The sequence below is a fragment of the Ictidomys tridecemlineatus genome, chromosome 14 (assembly GCF_052094955.1).
Source record: "Ictidomys tridecemlineatus isolate mIctTri1 chromosome 14, mIctTri1.hap1, whole genome shotgun sequence".
Taxonomy (NCBI): Eukaryota; Metazoa; Chordata; class Mammalia; order Rodentia; family Sciuridae; genus Ictidomys; species Ictidomys tridecemlineatus.
Window position 1 is genome coordinate 5,809,743 of NC_135490.1, and position 12,217 is coordinate 5,821,959.

Consider the following 12,217-nt stretch of genomic DNA (forward strand, 5'->3'; position numbering starts at 1 on the left):
GACAGAGGAGAGAAGCTCAATCTCAAAATGTTTACATCTCTAATTATGGTTCACTTCACTTGAGCAGATTCATCTTCTAGACCAGGCAGCAGAGGAAACTAGTAACACAGCCTGCAAGCATGGCCCCCAGTGCAGAGCTGGCCCAGTTAACTCCTGATGCTCAGAGATTCACTGACCAGGAAGCACTGACTTCCCATGACCTGAGCTGGCTGGAACTTGTGTTGTGCCCAGTTACAGACTCTTAGGAATCCAGTGGTTTGTAGGTGAGGGCCTCATCTACCACCTGCCTCCTGCACCTACCTGAAGACCTCCTCACCTGGGTCTCTTCACCAGCCCAGGGTGCCCACAGGCGTTTCATGATCCCTCCACGTTCTTGTTGACAGAGGGCACAGCTGTGCTGCACTGCTCTGGAAAACTAAACCCTCAGTCCTGGGGGGTGCCAGCCCAGGGATGAGGTAGCAAGGCGCAGGCCAGGGGAACTGGACTCGGAAGAGTAGGCTTCTAATGTCCTCTTGGCTTTGCACTTGGTTCCCTGTCATTTTCAGATCAACAGCCTCCTTGCAAATGCCCCTGCCGCGGCCATCAGAGAAACACAGAAGTCACAGGGAGCCAGAGCTTACAGGGTGGCCTTGGGCCCCTGGAGGCTAAGGGAGAGAAGCCTCGGTAACTGGATGAGAGTGACACCAGAGGGACAGGTGCCTGAAGAGAGCGCTTCCCACGCTGCACCTGGACGCTCTTGAGGCTGGTCCTTGTTATGGGACAAGACACATTTGCATGATTGTGGAATGATGGCATTTCAGGGGCAATCTGAAGAGTCATTCCCAATGTCACAATATGATTCAAAAACAAAACAAAAAACCCAGAACATCCACGGTCACTCCAATGGTAGTGTTTCACAAACAGTGCACAAGTCAGTGCTATAGTTGGCACCTTGAATGACCCCCTGAAGGTGTGGGTGTTAAAAAAGTCTTGGTCCCCATGGTGGTGCCACTGGGGGACAGTGGGACCTCAGGAGGGGAGCCCTAGGGAGGTCCTTAGGTCATGGGGGCCTTGGCCTCTTCCTGTCCCCTTGGTGTCCTGGAGATGAAATGAGCTGTTCGCTCCTCCACGTGCTCCCCGCCATTGCCAACCAGAGGCCCGAAGCCATGGGTCTACCCGGTCTTAGGCTGGAACTCCAAAACTGTGAGCCAAAAGAAACCCCTACTCTTGATGTTAAAGATCTCAGGCATTTTGTCCTAGTGACGAAAACCTGACACAGTCAGCACGTCAAGTCTGGGGGTCTGGGGTGGGGGTTCATCCTAATAGATCCCTGCTCTGTTTGGTGCACAATTACAGCTAACGAGCTGTGGCTTATCCCTCTTAAGGGCATCCGAATGTCAGGATTAATGCTCTATAACTGGAAAATGACTTACCCTGGGCTTAAAAAGATTCTCTCACAGCCAGAGTATGACCAGGGGTGACATGAGGGGTTTCTTCCATAGATACGCACTCGTGGGCTGCTTTATCGCCCCACTAGAAAGCCTTTCATCCTAATGATGCTATTTTTACAATCCCCACTCTCCTCTCCCCCCAGCCATGTTCCAACTCTCTGGAGGTGGCTTCTTTTATACTGTCCCCATTGGTGGCAGTTCCCCTACCCTAGGATATATTTGGTTTGGGGAAGCAGGCAGTCTGGGGAGCCAAGAGACTGTGGTATCCTATTTCGGTGGGTATTAGGAACGAGGTGATCTTCTGCTATCCTATGGAATTTTGATTTGAAAGTCATTACTGAAGGGAAGTGGCCCAATTGTTTAAGAAAAGATCTAATCATAAAAATCATTTGCTTTCTGCCACCAAGGTAGCTTTTGGCTTTGAATCTAGCTTATTTTAATTTTTTCCCCTACATCCCCAGTCCTTTTATTATTTTGAAATAGGGTCTCCTTAAGTTGGTGATTCTGGCCTCCAACTTGTCACCCTCCTGCTTCAGCCTGGGATTACAGGTGTGTGCCACTGCACCAGGCTTCAATCTACCCAGTTACTTATACTCAGGTTATCTGGAACTCATCCTTGGGGAAGAAGCTCACTGGATAGGCCTGATGATTGCACAGCAAGTTTAAGAGCTCACGGTGTCACACAGAAGAATGGTTGTTGCTAGGCACAGTGGTGCATGCCTGAAATCCCAGTGGCTTGGGAGGCTGAGGCAGGAGGATTGCAAGAAGTTCAAAACCAGCCTCAGCAACTTAATGAGGCCCTAAGCAACTTAATGAGACCCTGTCTCTAAATATAAAAAGGAGCTGGGGGAAGTGGTTCAGTGGTTAAGCACCCTGGGTTTCAATCCCTGATACAAAAAGAAAAAAAAAAAAAGAACTCTTATAAGTGGATTTCTGGTTGTCATTGTTGTTTTGTTTTTGTTTCTTACCTGCTGGAAAATATTTAGGTTGCTATGAAAAGTTAAATGATTCCAACTGCCCAGGAGGTTTGGTAAAAGCCAGGTGAGATGTAGGACCATTCTGATGGCCATCCCATCCCAGGGGGCTGAATCGGGTGGCCTGGGAACCTTTCTCCCCTCCCCACACACTGGTAAGATGGAAAAACAATCCCACTGCCAAAGGAGGAGGCCACCTGGACAGAGCCGGCAATGCTTCAGTCTCCTCTCGGCGCGCCGTTTGCCCTCTTGGGGCCTGTTTGGATCACCCCCCCCCACCCCCACCCCAGGAAGAGCAGCAGAGGGCAGGAGCTCTTAGGGCTCCCCTCTAAGACACAGCTGAGTCCAGGAGGATGGTGCTAGGGAGCGCACCCGCTCTCCCAGGGTCTGAGGGGCTCTAACAGCGCCCCTATGACCAGGGTGACAACTGTTGTCCCCTAAGAAGGTGAAGACGGAGGAGCTTGGGTTAGCAGCTGGTCCAGCCCTGCCCTAGGACACTGCAGCCAGACCGCCTGTTAGTACCAGGGTTGGGACAGCACCCTTGGCCCCTGCGGCCAACCCAGGTGAAAGACACTGGGTGGAAGCAGCTGGGAGTGGATCACCTGAGGCCGTTGTGCTCCCCTGAAAAGGAAAACAGCAGGGGCCCTCCCATAAAGAGCCTGGGGGGAGAGGGCAAGAGGGACACAGATAAATTTATTAGTTAAATACTGATTTTACAGCCATTCCACCTTAAGACAACGTTATCAGGTTGGTGGGTCAGGAGGGAATGGAGGGGCAGCCTTCAGGGAGGAAAAGTGTTAAATGATGATTAAAACAGAATCTTGGTTCAAAGGTACTCTGCTACAGCCAGGAGGGCTGGGGTGGGCTGGGAGTCTGGGGTGGACGGAGTGAGGCCACAGTCAGCAGCGGCTCTGCAGATAACGAGGACAGGGAGGAAGTCTTTGGGAGCCCAGCGTGGCCTGAGGAGGCCAATCCAGAACAGCTGGGAGCTGCATGTCCCTTCAGGGCCCACCCTCAGAGTCGTCTTATAGCCATCGTCTTTCTTTCGGCCAGTTTTGTTGTTTGCTTTGTGTTGATCTTGCAAACTCTCTAGCTTCTCATCTCCCAGACAGAAGGTTCCTGCCAGGGAAAGAATGCAGGTCCAGGTGCTGGTGACTTGGCCAGGCCACCGTCCACAGGCTCAGAGAGCAAGCAAGCTGGAGTCCCGAGCAGGACGCCCCCCCCCCCCCCCCCCCCGGTGCACTCCCCGGAGGACCTCGAGGATGAGTGTTCGCCAGTTAGTTCAGCAGCAGGACCTCTGTCCCTTCTCAGTACCCCTCTGCGTGGATGCGGTGAACGGAGGATGCTGAGGTCTGCCCTTCAGCTACACTACTGAGCTCTCGTTTTGACAAAGGAGAGGCATGACTGGGCTGAAGACAGAGCTGGATCGCTCAGGACAGCAGAAGGGATTTCTATGTCACAGGCCCTGGTGGGAGAAGAGAAGGAGCAGAGCCCTCAGCAGGGAATGGACTGGGGACGGCAGCACTGCCCAACGGCTATCTGATGACGCCACGCGGTGCAGGGGTGCAGGTCTCTCTTCCATTTCCCGGGATGCGTTCAGTCACCTCTGCACAGCACCCAGTGCTACTGGACTCAGATCAGCCATGGGGATGCAGGGATGTGCAGTGCCTCAAGGGGAGTGTTGGGCAAGGGCTGAGGCTGCCCAAAGGGGCCTGTCACATTCAATACACATCAAGCAGTTGCCCTGTTCAGGCTGCAGCGGGAGTCCCAGAGCCCTGCCCCATCAGCTGCCCGTAGAGCCCCAGTGCTGGGAACACAATGGTAAAGCCACCACTTTGGGCCACAGCATTGGGAAGCAGGGGAGAGGGACATCTTGTCTCTGTCAGGGGCGGGGCCAGGTGGGACAGGGAATGAGAAAGAAGTCGCCAACTCCATGGAAGAGACTTATTGTGCCTGCCGTGAAGGGTGGGCTAGTCTGTGTCAGAGTGCAGAGAGTGGGCTCTTTCCAGACCCCACCTTGAAAAGGCATCTGAGAAAATCCAACTCCCACTTCTCAGAACCAATTGTCGACTTCAAGTTTCTTCCCAGTTGCTCTGGAGTCCTTCCCAGGCAGAGGGGGCCCCAGGTCCCAGGGCCGTGCAGGAATTTGAGGAGGGAAGGAGGAGAGATTAGGCAGTGATTATGTCCCCGTGACTCTCAGCCAAGACCAGACTGTTCCAAGAGTCCTGCTTGGAGCTGGCCTGTGGTGACTGGCTGACAGGAGATGCGTAGCCTTGTGGGGAGAGCTTCAGGGCAGAGAGGACCGGGTGGATGGAGGGCCCGTGGCCAGACACAGCACTGACGGAGAAGGTCTGCAAGGCAGAAAGCACCATGAGGCCAGGGGGAGGTGCCTGAGGGCTCATGGGGACCAGAGTAGGGACTGGTCAAGGTAGGCTGGGACACACTGACCCCATCATGTCATCCAAGGAGAAACCTGGCCTGAGCAGCATGTGCCTGTGACCCCAGTAACTCAAGAGGCTGAGAAAGGAGGACTGAGAGCTCGAGGCCAGCCTCAGGAACTTAGCGAGGCTCTAAGCAACTTGGTAAGGCCCTGTCTCTCAAAACAAGAAGGGCTGGGATGTGGCCCAGGGGAACAAGCACTGCTAAGTGGCATCTCCAGTACCAAAAAACCCAAAGAGGGACCTTGTGAAAACAGCACCCTGCCTGATGTCTGCACCCACCCTGCCCTCTGCAGCTTCCCAGCCTGTGCCCAGCCAGCAGGGTCGTCCTTTCCCATCTGGGTGCCAGCATCTGGGCACCTTCTCCTTGTCTCCAAAGGCCATGGCACAGAGGGCCAGCTGTGTGTGCTACAGCTGTATCCAAACGCTGTGGCTTGATAAGCCATCGGAGGGCTCGGGGCAGGGCTTTGGTAGCCCCATAGGGGCTGCTCCTGCTGGCCGTCTGCAGGTCTGGGGGCAGCTCATGCTGCACCCAGGTCTGGAGTCCACTCCCCTGTGCAGCCCTGCCGCCCCGCCCACAGGGTACCTGGGACATGGAGCTGCTGTGCCCATAGTGAGATGACAAGCCGGGCTCTGTCTTGATGGGGCGCATCTCCTCGCTGTTGGTGGTGGTGGTGCTGCTGGAGCTGCTGGAGGCACTGCTGGTGGGAGGAAGGCTCTCACTGCCGGAAGGACCTAGAACAGGGCGGAGCCAGGAGGCACAGCTCAGGGCAGGGAACTGGGAGAGTGGCCCTTTGAGAGAGCCGGACAGTCTCTGCTAATGGCTTTATTTACATTTGCCAGGGGGAGAAGCTGGGGTCCATATCAGTGGAGGGCACCATTCTCAAAATGGAGCAGAAGTGTCCTATTCCAAGGGGACTCTTCCAAATGACAAGCTCGTCCTCTCCCCCCACATCCCGTATCCTTGAGGCCACATGTGTTTTAGAATTTCAGATCTGGATTTCAAAAAGTGCAAACACCGTATACTATAGAATGTCTCCAGAGGCATCTGGGACAACGACCCACAATCAGATTCATTAATTTCGCTACAGCAAAACGCAAACAGTCGTACTGATCAGGATAAATGGCCCTGTGTGGGTTCAGGGTAGGTCCAACGGCCAAACCCGTCTTCCTGGGTCTGGAATTTGGAGAGGGGATTTTATGGCTGAACTGAACGCTTGCTGTGCCCATGTGGCTGCGTGCGAGGAAGGGAGGTGATGCCGGGGCAGGGCTGCAGCTCCAGGCAGCAGGGAGGAGGGAGACACGGGGGACCACGGGTGTGAGGCAGGGGATTCAACAGGAAGTATCTCGGCCAGAAGGAGTGAGCCAATGGTGAATCTAGAAAGTAGAATTCCCATCATGTTCTCGGTGGGGGAAATGGCAATTTATCCGACTGTCATGCTGCAGAAGAGAAGAGAAGCTCCTCCTCATATCAGCCAATTTATCTTCTCTGCAACTGCAGCACTGACCTGTCAGATCCTTAACTTGGTAGCCATGTGGCGTAGGGAATGCCTGCACAGGGGACATTAGTGACCCTCCTTGCTAATTTAGGAATTAAGAGGCGGAATGTTATATTGAACGGACTATTAACCCTGCTGTGTGAAGACTTAGGCTTTAATTTCAGTCCTACCCATGAATAGCTGTGGTGTCACTCTGGCTAAGTCGGTGCCCTCTCTGAGTCTGTGGGCTCCTTAGACAGATGGCGTTAATAAACAGTTTCTCTGGGATCCCGAGTGGATCACTGAGACACTATTGACAAAAGAGCTTCCTGAAGTACAAAGCACCAGGTGACATAATGACACCTAGACATAGATCAATATGTAGAGAAAGAGACTAAGAGGATCCTGGTCCTTCTCAGGAAGCTAAAGGGATTGAGTTCTGGGCTGGCCATAGCACCAAAGACAAAGGAACCAAGCGACATGCTCCTCTCTGCCTCGGGCCCTCCACTGGTCCCACTGGCCATCGCAGTTGATGGCCATCAGACCCCAGCTAGAGTTGAGCCAGCTCCGAAAGCTCCCACTGTGTACCATGGCAACTTTATTCATTGTGTGCTCCAGAGCCAAGGATGAGTGGGGCTGTCACACCCCTTGGCAGCCCAGGCTGGCCCGGCCTGACCCAGGAGAGGTGCTCCTCACACACCCCGGGACTCCTGGCCCTTCACCCAGCAGAGCTCTGTGCCTCACCTGCTGCCGTCTTGGATTTATTCAGGTTCTTGGGCTTCCGTTTTCTGGTTTGAATCCCCTCTTTCCGCATCGCGAGAGGCCTGGGGACCTAGGGGGTCACAAGTCAATACATGTGGCTTCCCATTTGCACACCCTTGCAGTGCAGGAAGGTGACACCTAAGCAACCTTCTGCAAACCCAGGCTGGGCACCCAGGCCCCTGGGACTCCTCGGAGAAAGGAATCAAATCTACTTTTAAAAGCACACTGAGGGCTGCAGCCTGGGGTAGAGTGCTTACCTCGCACGCAGGAAGTCCTGGATTTGATCCCCAGCATCAGAAAAAAAAATTTAATGTTATATGGTGGGTATTTTGCTAGACCCTGGAGAACTAGAAAATGACACAGTTCCCTCCCACCAGAAGTCCCATTTAGTGGGAAAGAGAGATGCGGAAAAACCACCGGACCCTGTTAGTGACGTGGGAAAACAGAGGAAACAGTATATTGTGTCCTGGGTTGGAGAAGAGAGGCATGAGGTTATCGAGGAGGGCTTCACTGAGAATGTGACACCCAGGAGGCACTAGGGCAGGTGTTTTAGGCAGCAGGAACGGAATGTCCAAAAGCCTTGGTCATCCCACCAGGACAGTGCAGAAATAGGAAGGGGTGCTAGTAATAATGACACCAAGAAAACAGACAGAGCTGGGGTAGCGCTAGCAGTGGAGACACGGGCACCCGTCACACTAGCTCTGCCCTGCAGTCCTACTGGAGCTGGTGATGGACTGCACAGGTGGAGGGGAGCGCATAGGTGACACCAGAGAGATAATGCTATGGCCAGGTCCCCAAGAACTGTGCGAGGACAGCACCAGGGGCTGGGGATGTGGCTCAAGCGGTAGTGCGCTTGCCTGGCATGCGAGTGGCCCAGGTCGGATCCTCAGCACCACATACAAACAAAGATGTTGTGTCTGCCGAAAACTAAAAAATAAATATTTTTTAAAAATTCTCTCCCCCTCTCTCTCTCTCTCTCTCTCTCTCTCTCTCTCTCTCTCTCTCTCCCTCCCCTTCCCTCCCTCCCTCTTTAAAAAAAAAATAGAAAAGAAAGAAGGAAAAAAAAAATGGACAGCACCAGGTGCACCTGGTGCTGGAGCAAGCCTTGACTGGTAGAGTCACACCCTTGAGCCCCTCACAGGGGCCTAAGCAAGTGTTCTGGGCTAGCAAAGGCCCAAGGGCACCTTTCCAGTATCTTTAGATCCTGTGCCTTCCCCACATCTGCTCTCTCTGAAGCCAAGACCAATCTGCTATCCCTGGTCTACTCTATGCTCATCTGCCACGTAGAACTAATAAAGGCCACACCTGCAGACATGGAAAGAAAAGCAAGTACCACTGCAAAGACACGAACATGGACCGGCTATGAGAGAGAGACAACAACCTATGTGACCTGGGGTCACAGCAGGCAAGTGTCGTCTCCCCCATCACCTCCTGGGCCTCCACAGCCACCGGCCCCTTCCGCCATCTCTATCTGTGAGGTCATAGATCGTCCCCCAGCCCCTATAATATGGGGTCATGCTATACATAATACTTGCAGTGTGTGTTTTCATTTTACAGATCAAGGTACGTGGCTTTATTATCTTTACATTTCTACCCAATATTGCTCATTATAGGGTGTCCCATAATTTATTCAATCATTCTTTATGGGGCTCTGAAGTTTTTAAACTAGTTTTTGCCACTACAAAGAAGACAGCAATGAATGGTTCAAATGTTATCATGTAGTGGTTCTTTGATTTTTTGTAAGCTGTTTTCCCAACAGTGGAGCAGCTATGTGCAAAGGTTCGAGTGTTTTCAACCTGAACCAGTGTTGCTAGGTTAGCTTCCTAAAGAACAGGTGCAGCAGTTCACATATGAATCAACAATACACGAGCGTGCCTGTTTCCTCAGATTCACACCAGCAGTAGCTTTTACCATCCATTGTTGCCCAAGGTGGGATCTCAGGTTGCCTTAGTTTACACTGCCTGGTTCCCAGTGGGCCTGGCATGTGTGCATGTTCCATGGCTAGCTGGCTGGCTCCTGTGAGTTTTCTGTGCCCTTTGTCCGTCTGGCACAGTAGGGGGAAGACCAACTGTACTTTTCTTAGGCTATAGGCTCTATTTTTTATTTTGTTTTAGTTTACCTTTGAACAAGAAAGATCTGTACGTAGATCATGTAAAAGGTACAGAGTGTACAGTGAAAATAATGTTCCCCTAACCCTGGTTCTAAACCCGTTTCTCCTTCTTCCCCTCCCCTTTTCCACCTGCTCTCCTCCCTTTCTCCTCCCTTCCTCCCTCTTTACCCTGCTTCTTCCTCCTCCTGTGGTGCTGTGGATGGAACCCAGGGCCCTGCGCATACTAAGAAATGTTCTACCACTGTGCTCCACTTCACTACCCTGTTACCCATTTCTTTTCTTGGAGTACCCAATGATGCAATTTATTTATTTTACTTTCTTCCTTTTTCTTTTCTTTGATTTTTTTGCTTTCAGTACTGGGGATTGAACCCTGGAGTGCTTTACCACTGAACTACATCCCCAATCCTTTTTTAGTTTTGAGACAGGGTCTCGCTAATTTGCCCAGACTGGTCTTGAATTTTCCATCCTCCTGCCTCAGCCTCCAGAGTCACCAATTTCTTATGTATTCTTCCAGAAGTACTGTACATATTATAAGCACCTACATATAAATGATGTTTTCCTCTTCATTTATAAAAATGGTGCCATACCATGTACAGTGCTCTGCACACTGCCTTAAAAATCAAAACAACAAAAAAAACTCAATGTTATATAATGGAAATTGTCCCAAATCAGAACATAAGGAGCTTCACAGGAACTTTTTATGTTGAAGAAATATTATGTGCATATCAGTTTTTACTTTCTTTAGGCGTCATTTTCCATACACTAATATTAAATGTTTAACAATTAAATACTTAAGAGTTTTAAAAACTTGCTTAAGGAATTCTTCTTCCATGCCCAATTTTACATAATACCTCCTCTTCTATTTCTTTAGTTTTATTATCTGGCATTTTTGTTGTATTTATTTTATTTTTCTAGTATTTTCACTACAATATTTTGTTGTTCAATATTTTCATTTTCTTACAAAGATGTTCTACATTTGGTATCTTTATATCACCTAAATTTATTTTTGTTTAAAGCACAAGTGGAAGTCATGTTTTGCTTTTGTTTTCCAAATTAATAGTCAATCCCCCCCATTCCACCTGGCCTATATCGGGGATTCAACCCCCGGGGCTTGTGCAAGTGAGGCAAGCGCTCTACCACAGTGGTACACCCCAACCCCAAACACTTGTTCTATTTGTGTTTTCTCCAGGGACTGGGGATTGGACTCAAAGGCAATCTGCCACTGAGCAACATCCCTAGCCTGTTTTATTTTATTTTGAGACAGTCTCACTACACTGCCCAGGCTGAGCTGCAATTTGCCAGCCTCCCTCCTCAGCCTCCTCAGTAACTGGGATTACAGGCGTGGGCCTCCACACTCAGCCCCAAACACTTATCCTTACACAAGCTAACATTTTTTCCACTGAGCAGAAACATCACCTTTGTTTCCTGCTACTATATATAGTCTCATCTGTAAAATGGGAATTAAAATGTGAAAACTGAATGAGATCAGCACAGTGGTGAAGATTCCTTTCCCATGTAAGTCTTTCTTTTTTTTAATTTAAGAACGAAAAACAAAAATTAAAAACAAAAAAGTCTAGTCTAAAGGAAAGGAAAGTGAAAATTTAGTGATGGGAATGAAAGATCCTGGACACCTCCTGGTCCTTCCAGAGTCCCCGCAAGATGGCAGCGTTGGGCGGGGCATGTTGGCATGTGGACAGGGCACAGCAGGAGATGGGGGCGTGGGTGGAGCATAGCAGGAGAGGGTGGGGCATGGGCGGGGCATAACGGGAGTGGGCAGGGCATAACGGGAGTGGGTGGGGCGTGCGTGAGGCAGGCTCAGAGTCCACTCACCCCGTGGAGCTTCATGTAGAGACCACAGGCGTTGCACACGGGCTCACCCTCAGCATTGCGGCGCCACAACGTGGTGGTCGTGGTCTGGCAGTTGGCACAGGAGAGGCCCACTCTGCGGGAGGCGGACTGCAAACAGGAAAAAAACGTTCTGTGTCCAAGTGGAGGGCAGAGGCTGCTGCTTGTCTTCCTAAGTGGTGGCAGGAGGAGGCCACCACGGCCCTGGGTGCCATCTCGGACTAGCTGGTTCCGTTCAGAGCCGCTGCAAGACTTCTGCAGTGGCAGCCAAGTGCATGCAGCCTGGAGGCCTGGGGGCTAGTCCTATCATTTGACATCATCCAAAAACCGGGCCCTGCGGGCAGAGAAGCTTCTTCCCAAAGTAGGATTAATGTTTGCTTCGGGGTTTGGGAAGGGCAATGGAGGAATTTGACTGACCTCAAAAGGGGCCCTCAGGGTTTATCCCCTGTTCCTCCCTCCCCAACATACAGAAAAGCCAGTCGGCAGCGAACACCAGAGCCTCAGCCTTCCTAGGCTCTGGGTTTTATTAACTGATCCACTGAAAACAAGGAAGCAGGCTCTGGGTTGAACCCAGGGGCTGGGTAGGAGGCCCTCAAGACAACAGGTCAGGAGACTCCAAGTGTGAGTGGGTGGGCCGCCCTGCACACGGCTTCACTTTCCAATTCCACACAGTGCTGGTTGCACTAGATGGTTTGGTGCATTCTTGGAACTTGAGCTAACTCTAAAGGTGTGGAGTTACCTGATGCTCCCATCTCCCCACCCACCTAACCCCCTCAACCCACACCCTGGAGTTCCCAAATTCAAAACCAGAGAGCCCCCCCGCCCCCAGGATGAGAGCCTTAGAGCCAGGTGCCAAGGAGGGGCAAGGTGGCTTCCCCAGGCTGGTGGAGGGACTGTTGGCCCTTGCTTACCAGCCGGCGCTGGGGCTTAATGAGGGGCCGGTTAATGCCGTTCATCTTGTGGTAGAGGCCACAGGCGTTACACAGGTAGTGCCCGGTCCCGTCCCGCCTCCAGAGTGGGGTGGACATGGCCCCACAGTTGACACACTCTCTGCCTTCTGAGAAGTCATCAAACATGTCTACTGGGTGGGGAAACAGGAGAGAGCACACAGGATCACAGCCTTGCTCATGTCCAGAAGACCTCCATCCCACAGTCTAGAGCCCAGAAAGACGCCTTCTCC

At 51.6% G+C, this 12,217-nt stretch overlaps 1 protein-coding gene across 3 annotated transcripts in view; it reads right to left on the reverse strand.

Annotated features, from left to right (window-relative positions):
- Positions 1-3,634: 3,634 nt before the first annotated feature.
- Gata4 (GATA binding protein 4) overlaps positions 3,635-12,217 on the reverse strand; it is a 71,987-nt gene continuing 63,404 nt past the window's right edge. For 2 of the 3 annotated variants that reach the window (XM_078030777.1, XM_078030776.1), the window contains exons 3-7: positions 11,949-12,118; positions 11,023-11,148; positions 7,065-7,152; positions 5,429-5,577; positions 3,635-4,755 (exon numbers count right to left, since the gene is read on the reverse strand). In XM_078030777.1, coding sequence (XP_077886903.1) covers positions 4,573-4,755; positions 5,429-5,577; positions 7,065-7,152; positions 11,023-11,148; positions 11,949-12,118 — 716 coding nt within the window. In that variant the 3' untranslated portion in view covers positions 3,635-4,572. The remainder of the gene's footprint in view (positions 4,756-5,428; positions 5,578-7,064; positions 7,153-11,022; positions 11,149-11,948; positions 12,119-12,217) is intronic. The other variant, XM_078030778.1, reaches the window with a different exon arrangement.